Here is a 20,182-nt window from a genome sequence, read left to right as displayed (position 1 = left end):
AATAACACAAAGAAGGGAGAACAACACAGTTAATAACACAAAGAAGGGAGAGCAACACAGTTAATAATACAAAGAAGGGAGAACAACACAGTTAATAACACAAAGAAGGGAGAACAACACAGTTAATAACACAAAGAAGGGAGAACAACACAGTTAATAACACAAAGAAGGGAGAGCAACACAGTTAATAACACAAAGAAGGGAGAACAACACAGTTAATAACACAAAGAAGGGAGAACAACACAGTTAATAACACAAAGAAGGGAGAACAACACAGTTAATAATACAAAGAAGGGAGAGCAACACAGTTAATAACACAAAGAAGGAAACTAAAATGTCCGCTTGGTTTAAGTTCCCTTTTTGTTTTTGCCTCTTTTACTAGGAAGTCAATCATTTCCCAAATCTCATTCAGTTTAGCCAAAACAAGAACAACAACTGCAACATTTTGTAGAGAGTTCAAAGTGTGAAGAAGTTACAAGAGTTTGTTGGTTCAGCTCACAGCTGACACATCAGGAGGCTCTGGAGGATGACGGACACGAAAACAAACTCCAAAAAACAGGAAGAAAATCACAAAGCGTCTCCACCGTGGTTCAACGAAAACAAAAACATTATGTTTGCAACTTCACTGGAGTACACGGAGTCACTAGTGGACAGCAGAGAGGATTCCTCTCTTAGAAAGTCAAACTCAAAGACAGTTTGTGTATTTCCCTCCACTACTTCTTCTAAAATACAGTTAAAACAAGAGATTAAGGTAATATTGCTGTGATCTAGTGGAGCTGATGTAGTGCTTTCAAACACGAGACAGTAATTAACTGTATTATTCAGGATTAACAATCCAACAGTAACCTGCGCGGTGAATGATTTTAAAGATTAGCTTGCCACCAAATCAGCTGATTTACAGTTCAGTTCATGAGCTGTAATAAGAGTTACTTCATGTGTTTGGTGCACAGTGCATGTTGTCATGAAGTCATGTGACCGTGGTCTGTAACCTAACATTAGCTTTTTACACTTCAGGAAAAAAAACATAAAAGTGTTCATTTGTGAAGATTATCTCGCTGAACAAGTATCACGAACGTTTGTTCGCCGCAGAGCTTATTTTCTGCAATTATCCAAAAGAAACACTGTTGTTGAGGGAACCAGTGCGATGACAACTTCCTGTTAGCCTACTAAAACATGTACGTAGCTCCCTGCTCAAGTTTCATCTCGTTTCTTCACGTTTTTTCAACAGGACAATGGCTCTGTGTTTTGGAACGAATGATTTGAAGTTGGGCGACTGTGACTCAAAAAAAAGGTCGAGCGAGTCGTCCCTCAATCAGAAGATCGGCGGTTCGAGTCCATGTTGACGTGTCCTTGGGCAAGACCCTCAACCCCAAATCGCTCCCGAAGACTGTGCCATCAGTGCGTGAATGGGTGAATGACATTGTTTTGAGTGAAAATTGTTCAGTTAAGTTTATTTGATCCAAAACTGGGAGAGACCAGTACGCACTCTGGAACACATGAAAGACGTCTCACCTCACACCCAGGAACTTCGGCTGCTCTCCAGGAGCCGATGTTTCGGTTTCCATCTTCAGACTGTCGATGTGAGCGATGGAGATGACGGTGGCGGCTACGTACCACGGCAGACCCATGAAGGAGCAGACAACGAGCAGAACGGCCACCCAGAACAGATCCAGATGGTAACCTGCTCCTTTCTGGTACAGACAAAAAGTCATGCGTTACATGACTTTACACACACAGACAGTGTGTAGAGCACGGCAGCTAAAACCCAGCAAACAGCTCTTTTATGGTCGGACTATATGATATGCTGATTAAGAGCACTTTGGATCTCGACCGGAGAGCCACATCGCTGGAATCAAAGAAATCATCGCTGAACGTCAGCAGTGGCTCTCTGAGCCGAGCTGTGTTCAGTCACTGCCACGAAACATCTCTCACCCCCACGAGAAGAACGACAGCGATATTTGACTACAGTGTGAAGGTAGCAGTGTCCTGTACAAACTGCAGTACCTTCTGGGGAACGCATTCAAATCACCACTTCACATAAATCACCTTCGACAAACTGAGAGAAAAAGACTCTTTCACTGCAAAGAAACTTGGTTTTGGTGCCGTTACCTGCATTTCTTGCAAGTCTGAGCATTTTACATCACAGGAACTTATTGTGCAAGATTTTCTGCAAAGTCATATGCTTCCACAAATGTTGCAGCCAATTGTTACACAATAATAAAAATCCTCCCATCTGTGGTCTAAGAACTCTCCTCTGCCTCCCACACAGTGAATCAACTGTGTATTAAAACAGGAACGACATTTAGCATTCCAAACATTTTGTCGACAGAAGTTTCATCTTCACCTTCAGCATGTGCTCCTTCCGGTTGACGATGACGGCAGTAATCTGTTGGTCCATGAAGACCAGTATGGTGACCAGCAGGGCGGGGAGAGCCGACGCCAGGTAAACCCACCAGGGGTTTCCTCCGAAGGGGGGCACGAACCAGCCCCGGTTAGGACTCGTTGGCTGTGGAGGAGGAAGATAAAACGGCATTTGTGCTCAACATGCAGACAGAAGTTGTTGCGTTTCTTTCATATGAATAACTTTACATTTCTGCTGATTACTTTCCAAACCCATCATGTTGAATCACATTCATTTGGCAGATGTTTTTGTCCAAAGCAACTTCAAATGTTTCCCTACACAGAGCACTCTTGGAGTCAAGTGTCTACTGCAATCTTCTTATGTTTCATGAAGCAAAGCACCGAAACAAAAGGCACTGAGGAGGCGGTGAGGGACTCACCTTGAATTCACTTGGCACAATGAGTTTCGGAGTGTCGACTCCAACGAGCATATCGACTCCACAGAAGATGAAGATGGCCAGGATGATGGCAAAGTCACTGACGAGTTTCCTCACCTGGGTGGAAGTTAACACAAGCACTTGACGGAGTTGTTTCTCTGTAACCTGCTGGACACGTAATCAGTTTCAGACAGAGGAGCCGTGGGACTGAATGAGCTTAGTGTGGCCGGCTCACCGTGGTGGGGAAGAACGGGCTGGTCTTGAACTTCTTCAGACACATGGAGCAGGTGTACGTGCCGAAGAACAGGATGAAGGACATGAGGGCGATGTCCGGGACGAACTCGCAGGCCTTCCCCACCAGCTCTCCATTGTACTTTAAGCACTCCGTCGTTGAGAGGGACGACCACGTGGCGTTCATCGGCTGCACAGAGGAAACGAAGAGCGTCGCGATTCATAAAGAAATACAAAGGAGCAGCTGCGACATAAACGGAGGACGAGAAGATCGGACGCATAACCGTCGCAGACCGCACACTGTTTTGGAGGAAACGGAGATAAAAGATAAGCCGACTTAGTGTCACAATAACCTCGAAGTGGAAACAACGTGCTTATCAGGCGGTTTTATTGAGGTTGTAGCATCGTTCAACAAACACTTTGTTCTTAAATGTTCACGTCATCTTGCCACCTGTGGTTGGTACGGGACTTGTGACCGCATCCTTTGACAATCTTTCCGAGATTGAAGTAAATCGGTGAAGTACAAACAGTACTCTTCAGTACATAAGAGCTGTGGTTACGTACTGTACTTAAGTAAAGTACCTCAAACCTGTACTTTCTGTTTCCATTTTACGCCACAATAATGGTTCGTTTGCAGATTCATATTATTAAAAGTAAATGTAACTCAACTAATAAATGATGATGCGTCATTGGGGATATACTGAAGCTACCCAGCAGTATATAAATGAGTTGAAACAAGCTCCATCTTTATCAGCTGCAACATTAAGTGATGAATAGTTACGCATTACTAATTATAATCCGGTAATATAATGTATTTGATTCTAAAATGGGCCATTCTGTTGATGATGAGGGCTTTTATTATGCTACGATGCTGCTTAAGGAAAAGATCTGAGTATTTTTTCCACCACTGATGTCACATAAACCATCAATAAGAATAATTTTGCATCGAGGACAAACACCAATAGAAAAGTGTCACAGAAGATTGAAATAATGTAAATCCATCTTGTTTTGTTCTCTCAGAGAACGGCGATAAAAACATGAAAGACTTACCAGACCAGTGTTGTTCAAGAACCAGACCGAAGTATCTTCGTCAGAGACGTCTGTACTGTTCTCTGCAAAAACAAGAACTTATTTTTAACATTGCACTTTTCACCCTCAATCAAATAAAATGAGCCTAAAACCATAATAGCTTGATGCGGGTATGATGCTCGGTATGCATGAAGAACAACCCTGTTGAATGGATCTCAGTCGTGCTGCTTTCAGTTCGACGTGGTAAATGTAGCACGCGTGTTATTATCCCAACACAAGTGTCGTTATCACGGTGCCGTGCTCACACTTAACATGTTAGCTGAACTCAGTCAATCAATGCATGTGGAAAATGTCGAGACTTATCCCTGTCCCTCGTTTGCCGACGTTTCTCTCGTTCTTCCGCATAAAACGGCCCCAAAGATAATTTACAGTAAAAGATATTTCCTTCTTGAGCCATGACATAATTGCCTCCCCCAGCAACGCTGGAGTACACGCGTTCTTTGGGTGCAAAAGCTCTGACGGACATCGACGGAGAGCGAGCTATATGCCCCGCATATTGCAAGAGCGAGCACTAGACGCTGCACTTCCTCGGACTCTCAGCAACACACCCGCCAAGTGTGAAGTCAATCGGATGAACCGTTATCAAGACAGACGGACAGACGGAGACTCCTTCCACTTTTAGTTCGATGTGTCAGCTGCTCGTACAAAGTAAGCGTCTGTTGTTGGCCCCTCCGGGGTTCGCACTGTGCTCTACTGTATGTGGAGCAGCATATTTCTGTGAGTGTGTCATGGAGAAATGTTTGAAAGCAGCAGGGGATTACCAGTAAATCAGGGCTGCCCCACTCTTCATCTCCCATCCTCCACCAGAACACAAAACAAAGACGCATGCTGTGTCGCTTTCGTCTCATCAGCAGCACTTCACTTCACTTCAATTTTTTATGGTCACAACAGCAAGCTTGTTTTTTTTATTCTCTGTAACCATCACATGATAGAAATATCTGTCCATTCGTGCCAAAACAAGACAAAGCAGTCAATAAAGCTGTAATTACTCCGCACAACCAAACCATCCATGGAAACCTGCAAAACTTAACAATCCTCCCTTTAACCCTTCTCATTCAATTAAACTCATTCTTTCCCTCTAGCTGATGTCCTGTATCCTAAAACAGACAATTGTTTAATCAATATACGCGTCTCATCAGCATCCGTGAGTAAAAAAACACCCAATACCAACTTTCACCTGAATAAAGATAAGCATCCTCTCACCTAGAACAGTAGGGGCCATACAGAGGCAGTCATATTGCGTGACATACTCCGTTTTAAAGTCCGCGTTGATGGGATAGTGGTGAGCTAATTTGAGCATCTTCTTGAAGGCATCGTAGATGAAGATGAAGCTGATGAGACAGGAGAAGCCCTCCTCGGTGAACCGGGTGAAGTACTGAACCAGGAAGCTGGCGTCAGTGGCCACGAGCATCAGGCAGAAGAACGCCGACCACAGGCCGATCCACAGGCGGAACTCCAGGTAGTCAAACTCGTTATCTCTGTGCGGAGAGAAACACAACACGCACTAAAAGAGAGCCAGACAACTCTATTTGAAGTTGAGGTTGTATTAGAGAATAAAAGAAAACGAGAAAAAAAGAGAACAAAGTTGTTATGGACCTGCTGAAGTTGAAGAGCAGCCGTTCAAACACCAGGACAGGACCGGTGCTGCTGAGGATGATGAGCGGCTGGCCGCCCAGCAGACAGAAGACCCCGCCTGTGATCGCTGTGCCCATTAAACTCTCCAACACCCCCTGCACATACGGACGGGAACAAGTCAGGGGAGGAGTCGGAACAGAAGTGGTCAACGCTTCACAAGCTGCTGAAAGGTTGGAATGTCAGTCCGACCTGCATGTTTTCTGTGGCGTCCCCCAGCAGACCACCGAAGGTGATGGCGTTCGTCACCGTTCCCAGGTAAATAAACAAAATGGTCGACAAGGCCTGAATGTGAAATGCATCGGTGAAGTCACTGACAAAGAAAGGCGCTTTTCTTTTGATGTCAAGTCGGAGACCCCCACAAAACCTGAAAACAGAGAAACAAAAAGGTGTTGTTTAAACGGGCCTGCCGGGCCTCCCGGGCACAGGCCCAGGGTGCTCCAAGTGGCCTTCACCTACCAACTGTCTCTCAAAGAGACATTTATTAACCAAGAAAAGACACACAAAGAGACACGGAGGACTACAAAGAGATGCAAAACAGCTACAAAGAGACAAACAGCAACTAAAAAGAGACTTCTTTCATTGTACAAAACACGGTCGATGCAACACTGAATCATTAGCACAGTGAGGTCCAAGATATAGGAATATTCTGTGTAATCAGACACAAGCTTTTTGGGCATTTTACATTTTTCTCTGGTATGCATATCATAATCGCGATGCATTCTCAAATAAAAACTGTTTAAAAATGTTTTTTCCTTTCATAACTTCATACCTTCCAGTGTTCTTTAGCTCGTCCCCACCAGCATGTCCCCCTCCTCCATGACCTCCATCATGAGGCATATCTCCGTTCATCTGAGAGTCTCCTCCTGCATACATGTTTTTCCTAAAATACACAAAAATACACCGTTTTGTTCAGTCTGGCAGAAACTTTACCTTTTTTCTTTGCATCTAAGCTGCTAAAAAGGGTAAAGTGTGCAGCATTTATGGGGATCTGTTGGCAGAAATGCAATGTAACGGCTTGGGTCCTCTTTCTACGGTAGCCTAGAATGGACAAACCAATCTATGGCTTCGAGATCGGGCTATTGGCGCGTTTGTGTTTCCACGTCGTCTGCAGTAGTTTTCCTACGTGCTCGGCACTCAGGAGAAGTTTCCGTTGGTTGCAATCTGCAAACCCGCCGCTAGATGTCACCAAATACTACAAACTGCACCTTTAAGTGCCAGCATGTTGTCATGGCCTCTTTTCTTGAGTTGGTGATCAGACGATGTTGATATGTGCGACGTCATTAAATAGCCTGATCGATCAGTGCTCGCAGACATTAAATAGCTGAAACGTTCCCGCTTTACCGAGTGAAACTGCAGCTTTAAATAAAACCCACAGCTGCTCCTTCATAATTGAACACTGTGCTGTACACGTGGATGCACTCCAGTGATTTTGCAGTGATTGCTCTTCTTTAACATCATGTAGTTACTGCACACGCAGCATTCACAACACATCTTACATGTTTAATGCAAGATCCTCTGTGTGTGTGTGCGTGTGTGTGTGTGTGTGTGTGTGTGTGTGTGTGTGTGTGTGTGTGTGTGCGTGTGGAAAGAAATGGTTTAATAAATGACCAGCAGACTAATAGGCAGCCTGAGGACCTTGTAGAACAATTGTGATGTCAGATAAGATAACAAGGGAAATCTCTCTACTTTATATAATCCTCCAGTTAGAAGAAGACTATCTCCAGACACTGAAATCATTTTTTTTATTATTTTTCTTCCCAGGCAGAGAATCCACATGAGGACACTGCTGCGGAGGGAACACAGCGAGGAGACACATTTTGGGTTCTGAATGTGCCCCGATCATGTCGTTAAGACCAGATGATGAAGAGACCTCATTAAACACCAACTGTGACGATATCAACATGGTTCAAAAAATTAAAAAACTTATCAAAAACTCTTTTTCTATTTTGTTTTTGGAGTGAAAAAGTTTTGTTTCCTGTGCAGTGCTAGGCATGGGACAATGTGAACATTTCATGTCATGATTATCCCGCCCAAAATAACTGCAATACCCGAAATTATTCTGAAAATCATCAAAATATGCTTAAAACTCTTAAAATGGACCTAAAAGCGTCACAGACAGGACACACGTCTTCTTTTAGTGAACATCCTTTTTAGCGAAAAACAGATGAAACGATCTTAATTGAGATAATAATCATAAACCGCAAGGTCCCCGTGCATCAACAAAGGACAACAAACAGCAACATTATGTAAGTCTGTTCTATTTCACATAATAATTCCTAGATATGGTTTTTAATCTGGCTCTATTTTTACTTTACCACGATTGCTAGCTGGACGGCACATGTGTACGGACCTTTTGTCAGAGGAGGGGAGGGATTTCGGGGGCTCTATCCGGATGGCCGGGTCCCACTCTCCCGGAGGAAGCACGATCACCTCATCGAGGAACTCGTCGATACCGGCCAGCAGGTCTTGTCTGTCCTTGGCCTTATACGCAATGTCATGAAAGACCTGAACACAGACAGAGAGGGACGAGGCACTCGGGTGTGAAAGAGACCTGTGAACCGTTGCATCAGATCTGAGGATCAATGAAGGGGGACGGAGAGACGGCATCGAAACAATACAACACTACGCTGGTATGAATACAGCGATTAATATCTGATCGGTGCATTTCATCAATAACATGTGAACGCAATGCAGCATCAGCACTGAGGATCCAGAGTAAACAGTTACCGTCTGAACAGATTCTAACTTTGGATTTGGTGAAATGAGTTTCACTGCTCACATCTGACTTTTCATTTGAATCAACATTTGCATACTTTCGGTTTGTGTTTCTGGTTAAATACAAAAAAATTAAATAAAGTCACTTGTACACGTGCTGGCAAATACAAACAAAAAATGTTGGTACAATAAATCCTGAAAATTACTGTAATTTTTAAATGACAATTCAACTTGAAGAATATTCCTGATCGACATTGAAAATTCCTTTTCAGTATCTTGTTCAGGAATTTTCAGCGATATTTATATGTCAACAAATCCAAGTAGGAAGAAAGCGCTGATCGAACGAGTAGCAGGCAGTTCAAACTGTAACGTACTTTTAAGAACCTGACTGCACGAAGTACGGCTCAAATAACGACCGTAGAGTTGAAACACAGTGTCAGCAAAAATCTAACAATGGTTGACTGTAGTATGCCGGATTCCTCTGACGTTGTCTACTCTCTGTAAACATTGAGGAATAGATATTGTGAGTGAAAACGTCATGAAAGCTCTTTCGCTGTCTGATGGCCGTCTAACCTCGTCCGACATCAGCGTGGCGATCGCTCGGCCGATCTCATGGTACGACTCGGCTTTGCCTTTGGGTCCGAGCAAGATGAATAAAAATCTGCAAAAGGAACAAAATGTATTAGCGTTAATAATGCCGTTTGTCTTTTTACTTCTCTGTCACGGGTAAACTGTTGGAACAAAGAAGAGTTTAAATCTACGTTTAAATCAGATGACAGGCGTTCAGGTGTCGGTTTAATGTGCGATTGGATTGAAGATTGACAGCATCTTTACTTCATCTGTACAGCAGATGTTTTATTCACAACTTCCTAAGCTGTGGACACATTCACTCCGAGCACAAAGACATATTGTGAATATGTTTCATCTGCAGGGAAGCTGTTGCATACAGTACGTCAGACATCCATTCAAACAGCTCACTACATCATGTGCGTTTGCAGCGAGTACGGCCACGAAGGTGACGCACGAGATATACACACACACTCAGCATTTACTCGTTCATCAGAAAATGAAATGGCTTCATGGCTCTGTGGTTACAACAACAGCACAGAAACCAGTTTAGTGGCGCTGCTGTCGTTTCATGACACTCTCAAGCAGCCAGACAGCAAACAGCAGGACACAACGACAGAAACGTAAAGTTATAACATTCAGTTTTTAAAGAGTCAGAAGTTGAAGTTTCGGAACATTTAAGTCTTTTAATTACAATGGTGTTTTGGATTTCTATATAATTTAAGGTGAACAAAGGGACAACTAAATATCATGCAATCCACCGTTTTGTTGATTAGCGATTTTCTTGTGTATTTTCTGACTTTTTCTTATTATATTAAGTGTTGTTCCCAGTCTGTTACTAAACCTTACAATATGTGTGTAAAGCAGCCCGAGTGGCTCCTTGACAACTACAACTGTCTCCACGGACATTCTGGACCGACGCGTCCCTCTACATCAAACTGAAGCTCCTATTTATGCGTTCCTGGAGTTCGGACATGAATCTCGGCTACCTTGTGGGAACAGGAACCTCCGTCAGCGCTCCCAGCATCACAGCTTGCTGCAGACGAACAAACGCCACGAACGGCGCGTCCAGGAAGTCCACCTCCCCCACCAGCACGTTGGAGGCCTCGGCGTCTCTCGGCAACTTCTTCATGAACTTGTTCCTCAGCTGAAAGCACAAAAGGGGCGAACAGGAGGAGACGTTGGATGTTATGTTCACACCAGCAAGCTGCCCAACACAATTAGACAACCTACATCAAACCGGACAATCCCATTCAGCTTAAATACCAAACCGCGAGGCTCCCGTGGTATCTCGATAAGGAACAAGTGGGAAAATGAGGTTCGTATTTCTTCCTGTCATGGCGACGGTGAGGTGTGCGAAGATGGGGGTCAGACACCTACTGAGCGCCACAGGTTCAACATTATAGCTTTAAGAGGACATTAAAGTCCCGCAATTCTGTCTTTAAAGAGACATTTTCCAGTTGCAACAAAAGCAACAAACCGTGTCTTTACATGTCTTTCCTTCTGATCTTCTCATGTTTCAGGTGATCATCTTACCAAGAAGAGGTTAGTTCTTTTGTCTTTTTCAGATTTATGAGTGTTTCTGTTCTTGGTGTAAATACACATTTTGCTGGAATTCATTACTAAATAAATCTTAAATGAAGCTTATGAGACGTCCTGAAGATTTCTCTGAGTGCGGAAGAGTTTCTAAATGTTTTGTTGGATGTTCATAGCGTATCGGAAGATCCAATTAATTCATATTCGCTGGATTTAATTGAATAATCGAACAGAAGAACCCAGCCCAGTGTTGTCAGCTCTCTCAGCACGAGATCCAAAAGTCGCTAAATCTCGCAAGAAAGTCGGCACAGACACAAGTCAAGTACTGATAAACAAGTTGACGTCGTGTTTCAGGATCCGAGGTTCACATTTGTTTGTCACATTGTGCAATAAAAAATCCCGTCCGTCCATACTTCACTGTTCTGTCTTTAATGCAGGAGCGGTTATTGCACACGTTCAATCACATACATCGTCACAATTTATGAGCAGATTGAGATCATTCATAGATAAAACTTCAAAGACAAAGAACCATAAACATCTATAAATAATCAGTGATTATTAACCATGGGGCCGCGGCCCGCGAGGTCAAAAAGGTTAAGAACCCCTGATCTAGATAAGAAAACTACTGCGTTATGTATTAACTTCAGCAAAGAGCCGGCAGGAAGCATCTCCTCAGACGCAGCCAGGGATGAATCACAGCAGCTCTGTGCCCTGGACGGTCACGTAGAAGCACGTTCGACATCAGAGTCCGTGTCAACAACTTCGTCTTTCCTTCAACATTTCTTCATACAAAACCATTTAAAAGCTGAAGTTTCTGTTCAGTTCCACTCACTCACCACTGGTACACTGTCAAACACTTCTACAAGCTCATGAACAACGCATTTATCTGCATTTTAAAATGTATTAAAAATATATATATCACACATGTACAATGTTCTTTTTCTCTGACAATATTGAGGCCAATCAATTACCTGACAGACGACCAGGTCAAGAAGAATCATTCGTGATCATTCGGATGAGTTTCTAGATACCAAACCAAAGACGGAGTATCAGCTGATGTTAAATCTGCTGTGCCAGGATTTAATCTGGATTAGATCCAAACAACACGGACATTTCCTTCAATGAATGAGGCTGCCAGTAAACAACACAAACTGTACAGTTTTAAAAATATGAGTCTGAGAGAAATGATGCATCTAAAATAAGACGATGTACGAATTAATCCGTTAACAAAGAGACCGAGTTTGACCGTATTTTTAATCCTCTTTGGTGCCAACCCACAATAAACACAGAAAATAAAAAAAACAGCAAGTATAACTAGAGCTAAACGAACATGACGACCGTCTATCACTTGTCATCATGCCCGCCAAACCCAGATCACGCTCTGGAACGATCGCTGCCAATAGCCTCTGAGGACTGACATCCCATGAAGCTGTGACCTTCCTCTGGCGAGATCCAAACAGATCCCATAAGAGGCTGCTGAGCCGCGTTGGCAAGAGGTTTGTCTGTAAATGATTGAGAAGTTAAACCTGCGTAACCGCACACCCTGACCCGGGTCCAATCACCGCTTAATCCACACCAACTCCATAAACTACGTCTACTGGCACGAGGCACGAACTCCATCATCTAAGACTTGAAATCTACTCGTACAGCTTGCAAAATACTGAATAACATTTCTTCAGCAAAAAAGAATTCAGAGACAAATTGAAGATAACAAACATTTATTTCCACCATTATTAAATGATCAGGTTGACTCACCTGCTCTTTTTCCGGTTTGTCAGAAATGTCGTTCATGCTGCTGGAGGTCAGGTTCCGGTGAGTTGTGGTGGGACTGTCTGAAAAACACACATCAAGCCCCGTGTGGTTAGACCAGCTTCAGGAAAGATGTCATCTAAAAAGGACAGCAGAGAACCAGGAAAAGAGACAGTGGCCCAGACAGTTTGCTCCCCAAGCAGCGCCGGAAAGAACAGCGGTCAAAATCATGACGAGATTTCAGATACCAGTAACTTTCATCTACTTCATAACTGGAGCACAAAACTCAGGCCAACTTGCAATTCACTGTAACTGGTCGACACACAATCTGCTGTAAATCTCAACAGCGGCCAGTCGAACGCCGGTCGATTCAGGTCAGTCATTTAAAGTCTGAAATTCGTAATTAGAACGTAAAGCACCCACAAAGTCCAGCCTCCCCTTAACCGTGAGCATCTTGTATAGAACCCTACAAACTTAGTACAACATTGCATTTTAGATGTTCAACCATTTCCCATATTTAGTATTTAATGCCAAAAACTCTACGACATGACGCTGACTTTTTAGCTTCAAATGTGTTTGGTCCATTGCATTCTACATCAGTGAAATTATTATTCAACCAACAGCTTCCTCTACACTTGTTGGGGAACAACCTAGGATGACAAATGCAGCGCTCACTTAATAAATAACAACAATAATCGTCATTTTGTGCATCCAGCCTTACTGTGTTGAAATAATCAACAGCTTTACTGTCCATCTTTCACATCCAAGTCTTCCACTAAGTGCAGGTGAAGAGCAGACTCTGATTGACGCTCTGCTGAGTTCTGGCTTCAGCGCATCACAGATCAGACAGCAGAACGTGACCTTACTCAAGTCCTGGAGCCGCCGCGGGTAAGAGACGGCATCGAGAGCGGTACAAATCTCAACCACAGCAAATTCTGATGCCACTGTAGCCTTTCAAACATCTGCCCCCTGAGGATTGTGGGTAATAACATGCTTGTCAGTATGATGCAGCCAGTAGAAATGATACAATTGTAGCACTTGTATAGAGTAGATACAGAAATAAAGGTAAAAAAGCAACTAAATTAAAAGGGAAATACAATAAGGGATCAAGTATATAATCTTAGACAAATGTAAAGTTTTGGAGAAAAAAAAAACTACTCAATATTACTACTATATAAAGCACTAACAACGAGTACTACTACTGTACTTGGGACAGGAGACAGTTTCACTACAGTTGCGTGATTACGTTCAAACTGCAGACGAAAGCTTTCCAGTTTTGACGGTTTTCACTCACATGCGACACAGAACTGATGTTTGAACAACAAAGAGCTGCAGCTGCACGGTTACATTTCCCAATTCCCATCTGAGTCACATGGATTGGCTGTGCGCTACAAAGTGAGGCATTTGGCAGATTGGCTGAGTGAGTTATTGATACGAAAGACAGCGAGATAATTGGAGAAAAAAAAAGCCAAATATACGAGCCACAGAACTCAAATATAAACTCTTTGGCTGTTGTTTCTGTAACAACAATAGCGAGCCGTGATTGAACCAGAACTGATCGGAGGTCTGCAGTGTGAACGTAGACTGGGTCCCGTGAACTTACTAAGCCAGTCCATGCTGGTACTCCTTTGAGACTGCAAGTCCTCCATCGAAATGTGACCCGACAGGCAAGTCACAGAGCTCTCGAGCGGACTACGAGCTTTTAGTGGCGGCAGCAGCAGCAGGTTATCAAACCCAGTCCAGGGCAGAAAAAAAGAGATGGAAGAGAGAGATGATAGACAAGCCCACTGAGCCAAAGCAAGACATTTGTTAGGAGAATAAAATCAAGCGGTTAAAAGATGTGTAAAACAGGATTTATCTGTATTTTTTACAAGCCGTGCGGAGGAGTGTGGTAAGAAGAAAAGCATCATTAAGTGAGGGGACCGTGGGTCATTGGACAGGATTACTGCAACACGAGTCAAATTGTATTTTAATAAACTGGAGGATGTACTTTAGCCTTGTTTAGTAGATATCAATGAATCACTATCAGCACACCTAGCTAATCCTGAACAGAGGGAGCTTTTCTTTCGATAGAGTCATGAACACATTCCATAAGCAGCAGGTAATAAATAACTTCCCTTTCCAAAGACCCATGGCTGGTAACAGATTAATTACGTCGTCAACACAGAGAACATCCAGTGACTCAATGTGTTGCAATCAAAAGGACTCATAGACGAGGTTGTTAACACGAGTTAGACGTCAGTGTGAATGAGGGCCGTCACTTTAAATCTCACCGCTTCAGGTTGAATATTGTGTTTGTTTCTGATTAATAAAGTTTGTATTTGCAGCTTTGTGCTGCCTTCTGAGGAACATATTCAATACTTCATGTCAATTTCACTGATAAAAGATTTTGTTACATAATTAATGAAGCCAAGTTTTTGTAATTTCACAATTTTTGCATGAATTTGAATTCAGCTCGGTGAAGCACAGTGACATGTGGGATGAAAAGAGTCGTTTCATTCCACTGTAAATCAAAACACGAGCCGTCAGAAATATCAACAAAATCACAAGTTAACAGAGTGAAAATTGAAATTCATCATCAACTTCAGAGATTCTGACTGCTGTAAATTATAAAGCTCGATTAATCACATCCTGCAGAATTACTGGATGACTGTCATGACCTCACGGGGCCTTGGACTGTTCTCACCGAGTGTTATAAATTCAGAGACAGAACTCGATTCATCAGGGTCAAAACTTACACCCGAAGTCAATTTGAAATCAGTTCCACCTGCTCTCACAGGTGCACAACAATTAAGTCATACGCATCCGTGAATTCAGTTAGTACATTAGCCTACAGTGAGGACGTTAAACGTGTTGTTAGATTGATGTTTGTGAGGAATTAGCATAAGACATCTACAAACTATAGTTCCACTCGTTCAAAGAGTGAGCCAGTAGTAGTACTATAGTCGCACTTTATTTAGGTTTTTTGCGTTAACGCCTTCAAAATGAAGTATAAGGTTCTATATTTACGGACAAGCTGGTAAGCGCCACATTAGTGTGTTCATGCAGAGGACCTCAAAACAAAATCTAAATTGAATGCAGTAATGCAGGTACGTACAGCTAAATCCATGATAGAGTAAATGGCTGATTTAGTTTTTTCTTTGTATCTTTTTTTTTTTTTTTTTTAAAGAGAAGACTGCATCAAACTGGCATCAGTATTACCGTTCTCCTGGTTGGAAAACAGCCTACTTGCACTGGAGACCGTCTTGCCGATGTCAGCCAGAGAGCGCAGGTTGGACTTCTTGGTCTGGTGACGATGTCTCCGTAACAACGTGTACGTCACTTTGTCCTTCAGCTCGGCTTTCAGCTGGCCGATCTCTATCTGGTTGTCAGTGATCATCTCTGGAGGTGCACCGAGAGAGAAGAGGGTGAGGGAGAGAAGAGGGTGAGGGAGAGAAGAGGGTGAGGGAGAGAAGAGGGTGAGGGAAGAGGATTTCTGTCTTTTTCTGGAGGGAAGAAAGTTAAACGACACTGAGCAGAAGACTTGACAAACTATATTATTCGCGTATTGGCAAGAATCTGGCGATACAACACGTATCATGATACAGGGGCTACGATTCAATAGATTGTGATACTGGAAGCAAGGAGATATATTGCAATTCATGTCATAGCATGGAGTTCACTCGAGATCTTTGCACGTAAAAAAAAATGGTGTTTTTCAGATCAATACGATGCAACTTTTCTTGGAACAAAAATTGAAAACCCAAATTTATTCAACGTTCAGTGACATCCAGCAAACCCTCGATGTCGGCTTAGAATTTATACTTTATATGTGACGTAGAAAATGTAATAATTTCTCAGAATTGTCAGAAAGTTTTATGTAATTCTACCAATTGTTTCAGCACCTGAAGGCTCCATCATCACCTACAGCTGACCCACTAGAAGTGTGGGGCGGTGTCTGTATCTCTCGTTCGTCTGCCTGTGTTTTCATGTTTTGTTCGGGACGTTTCTGGGCGTCAACCTCTGTAAAAAACCCGGAAGCGACCAGGTGTGAGATCGTGAGCACACTTCTAAGAGGAAGCCATGAATATAGGAGACAGAGCGCTGAAAAAAACCGCTGTGATGAAACACCGAGCGGACAACGCTCGCCCCAAAAGGAAAGTGAATCCAGGGTTGGCGTCACCCGATGGCGAGCACCCTGACCCTCGTTGAGCCGAGGAGGAGGGGCCAACTTTGAACGTCGTGTTTACAAACCGCAACTGATAAATCCTACTCATTGTGCCTTTAACGACATCGTTACATGAATTCAGAAATTGGAGACAAAAAAAAGGGCCCAGCAAGAGGCCCAGCTCGGCCTGTACAGTGCATGCAGCACACTCAATTGCTTCACATTAATCACTCCGAGTCGTAACTCTTCCTCTTGCTCCCTCATGCAGACAATAGCGAGGAGGGCTGGCTGTCCTCAAATTAGGAACTTTTTTGTGTGACCACTTACAAACTACAAGCCCCCCAGTGTTATAAAGTACAGTAATGACCGGACTGGACTTAGAGCTGTGACCTTTTGCTTCTCTTAAAGAGAAGAAGGAACACTACAGAGCAGCTCTGCATGTCATGCACGTCACAGAGCAGCTCTGTATAGTGTCCATCACAGAGCAGCTCTGTATAGTGTCCATCACAGAGCAGCTCTGCATATCGTGCACGTCACAGAGCAGCTTATTGTTTGATGAACGGATTCGTCAGTGGTTTTTAACTGTTTTACCAAAGATCCGGTCTTGGCAAGTAAAGCAACATTAAAGTTGTTGTGGTTCTGTTGAGGCACATTTCCTCCTGAAACACACTCGCCAATGCAAACAATCAACACTGGGCCCGAGTGCAATGCAATTTAATCCTGTTGCATAAGACCGACTTACCAACAACCTGAGATAGAGTGGAAGCTTCCATGTCCAGCATGATGGTGCCTTTCTCGATGCACGTCCGCAGTTCAAAAAGGCTATGCAGGGACAGCGTGGCCACGTGGGGTTTACTCCAGCGTTCACCTCCTTTCTCAACCTTCTCCTCAAACTTGATCCACCTGGAGGGATGAAAAGGGGAACACAACAAACACAGAGTACCATGAGGCTTTTTACTCATATCATACATACATTATTCGTTTATGTAAACAATGCACACCTGACTTGGTGACTTGGCTATTAATCATACGTGAACGTCACATCATTGTGAAACTGGTGATAAACTGTCAGGCGTGTGCAATTTTGTCAAATAAATGGTCAAACTAAATTTCCCTCTTATTACTTTTTTAATACTCCCACTTCAAAGCTGCCTGTTTGTCATTTATTTCATGTTGCCAAAGTCTCATTAAGTGCCGGGCTGAAAGAGCGACAGAATTCAGTTCTTTGTTTTAAGTTTCACAAAAAATGTTCAGTTCTTAAATTCAGAGGCAGTGTTTTCACTTCTATTTTCCTCATGTCTCTTTTTAATCACTCTCTCTCTCTCAGAGTCATGGCGATGGGAAACTGAACTGGGACTGAGAACTTGTTTCTATACCAGCCTTTTATTTGGACACTTTTGGCTGCCAAAATAGCACTTGGCGGACCGCCAGCACTCCCCAGCACTTCTTTTATTCGTTTTGGGTCCACTGAGTGCACTTGGTGAGACTTTGGACCCGGATCTTAATCTCTGCAGTTATCTGCAGAATAATAAGTTTGACATTGAAGATACAGGGCTGATTTATTTCACCCATTGTAACCATTGAAAACTGGTTTTAAAAGGGTCTGGAGCTGTAGTCCTCTTCTCACCTTTTTAACCCTGCTGAACCTCTTGTGTTGTATAATTGTATTTTATTATGTTACACTGCAGAGAACTCTGCCTTATGTTTTCAACATCACGTCTACCTTATTTTATTGAGAAACCGCCTTTAAACTTGTTTTATATCCCTCTTTTTTTCATGTATTTGTTCTAACTAAGGAAATAGCAATGAATACAGGTCCACACAGGTTTGTGTCCAATTCTGTCCAATCCAGGTTAAACTGTCAAGCTGTAGTGTCACCTTTTGAATTTTGACATGAGTCCGTTAAAGCTGCTCATTGTGCTCATTCGCCACTAATCCGATATCAGTTGTCCTGGGTGCATCCGAGGCTGGACAAATGCATCATCAGAACTTGGCCTTAAAAAGCCTTCCTGAGTAAAAGTGAAGCTCCTTTTTAAGAATGCTGAAAGACTTCTACAGGAAGACCCAAATCTTGAGACGGAGGTCCTTACCTGGCCGTCTCCTTCCACTCCATCTCCTGTCCATCCACCGACAGAAGCTCGTCCAACTCCGTGAAGAGTTGAGGCGGCGCCGGGCCGTCATCCTCCTCGCCGAGGATGAAGCGGATCCTCTCGGCCGCCGACGAGACTGCGGAGAGAGGAAAAATACTGCGGTTCATAGGCTGGCAATGGTGCCCGTTGGGCAAGGGTTTGGGCACCGGCTTCCCCTCCTCAGCTGGACCCTTCCCGTTGGCCTCAGGAGGAGGTGGAGGTGGTGGGATTTTCACCATGACCTCCTCCCCTTTCTCTTCCGCATCCTCTTCCTCCTTCTCCTCTTGGTTATTGTTGTTGTTGGACATCTTCAAGACCTCAGTGACCCCCCCCCCCTTTACTCTCCAAAGGGTTTGCTCCTCAGATAGTCTGCAAGCCCCACAAGCTCACCAGAGTCCCGAAGCAGCAGCTAGACCCTCATTAACGTCTCGGATGGAAGTGACAGCCGCTTTCAGCTGCCTGCTCCAGCACTTTGTGGACCAGGTAGGAGGGGGCCGAAGGGGTTTAGGGGTCCCCTCAGTGACAGTGTCCCCACAGCTAGCCCCTACTCCCTCTCCGCCCCCCCCCCCTTCACTGTTCAAACAGGCCTTCGCCATTGGCCCTCCAGCCTTGGCAAGCTGCCCTGGAGCCCCTCATTAACAATTAGGAAATTGTCCACAAACTGGCCTGTTCTTTAGCAGAGGCTTAGCTTTCCTTTGTCTTCTCATTTGAATTATTAGAGAGCAACACAAACAGATTTTCAACAGGATTGATATATGGATTATACTTGTGGATGCTAATCAAACATGTTGCAGGTCGCCACCATTGTAGCTTGTTCCAAGTGGAAACAAATATGTGAACAGTCAATGGGGAGCAAAACAACAACTAGCCCCCTTTCACGAAAAGCAGGCACACGCATGTAGAACACTGTACGCAAAGATCATCGTCGTCAGCAAACAGCCACACAAGATGAGGGCAGGAGGCATCAGAGCTACCGCTCATTTACGGAAGCTCACATAAATGAAACGATGGCATCTCTGCTCAAGGAATCAGACCGCTAATGTGGAAAATAAATCTCTTGTGCACAGGCTGCATGATTGGGATTAATGTGAAATCACTTTTTCAAAAAGTACACTGAAAGCACAGTTTAAAAGCACAGTTTACTGCTTTTCCAACATTGTCCACAAACTCCGATTTCACTTTTTATAGCATTATAGCCAATAGACATTTTTACAGCAGATCTCTTATCTCGTCGCATCATGTGTAACACAGGTGTATAGCAGTAATTGGTGGCTGTGGCACCTATTAAGGTAGAGGTAAAGCAGGTTGTCCCCTAATCGGGAGATGGGCGGTTCGATCCCCGGCTCCTCCAGTCCCCCCAAAAGAATGACTCTTTAGATTAGAGCCTGATGGGTAGGGGGCCCCTTGTATGGCAGCCTCTGCCATCAGTGTATACATGTGTGCGTGAATGGGAGACCATTGTAATGTGTTGTGTAGCGCCGAGTGGTCGGAAACTATATCGCGATACAAACGCAAGTCCATTTACCAAGTCCATCTCCATTTAAAAGGCTCTGGATTGGGTTGCACCAGTTATTCACAAATCCATTACCAACTTTGAAATTGAATCC

General features: G+C 43.6%; 1 protein-coding gene across 4 annotated transcripts in view; it reads right to left on the bottom strand.

Annotated features, from left to right (window-relative positions):
• LOC306778816 (electrogenic sodium bicarbonate cotransporter 1-like) overlaps nt 1-20,182 on the bottom strand; it is a gene marked incomplete at its 5' end in the record, with an annotated part of 43,661 nt that overhangs the window by 8,684 nt on the left and 14,795 nt on the right. For 3 of the 4 annotated variants that reach the window (XM_079270510.1, XM_079270511.1, XM_079270508.1), the window contains 16 exons: nt 1,513-1,691; nt 2,345-2,506; nt 2,781-2,894; nt 3,013-3,198; nt 4,059-4,120; nt 5,301-5,575; nt 5,694-5,827; nt 5,922-6,096; nt 6,502-6,612; nt 8,083-8,237; nt 9,021-9,108; nt 10,004-10,161; nt 12,306-12,382; nt 15,501-15,680; nt 17,189-17,349; nt 18,537-18,672. In XM_079270510.1, the coding sequence (XP_079126636.1) occupies nt 1,513-1,691; nt 2,345-2,506; nt 2,781-2,894; nt 3,013-3,198; nt 4,059-4,120; nt 5,301-5,575; nt 5,694-5,827; nt 5,922-6,096; nt 6,502-6,612; nt 8,083-8,237; nt 9,021-9,108; nt 10,004-10,161; nt 12,306-12,382; nt 15,501-15,680; nt 17,189-17,349; nt 18,537-18,672 (2,353 nt within the window). The remainder of the gene's footprint in view (nt 1-1,512; nt 1,692-2,344; nt 2,507-2,780; nt 2,895-3,012; nt 3,199-4,058; nt 4,121-5,300; nt 5,576-5,693; nt 5,828-5,921; nt 6,097-6,501; nt 6,613-8,082; nt 8,238-9,020; nt 9,109-10,003; nt 10,162-12,305; nt 12,383-15,500; nt 15,681-17,188; nt 17,350-18,536; nt 18,673-20,182) is intronic. The other variant, XM_079270509.1, reaches the window with a different exon arrangement.

The sequence above is a fragment of the Melanostigma gelatinosum genome (genome assembly GCF_949748355.1).
Source record: "Melanostigma gelatinosum genome assembly, chromosome: 6".
In the NCBI taxonomy this organism is placed as follows: Eukaryota; Metazoa; Chordata; class Actinopteri; order Perciformes; family Zoarcidae; genus Melanostigma; species Melanostigma gelatinosum.
This window is presented reverse-complemented; position numbering and strand designations above follow the sequence as displayed.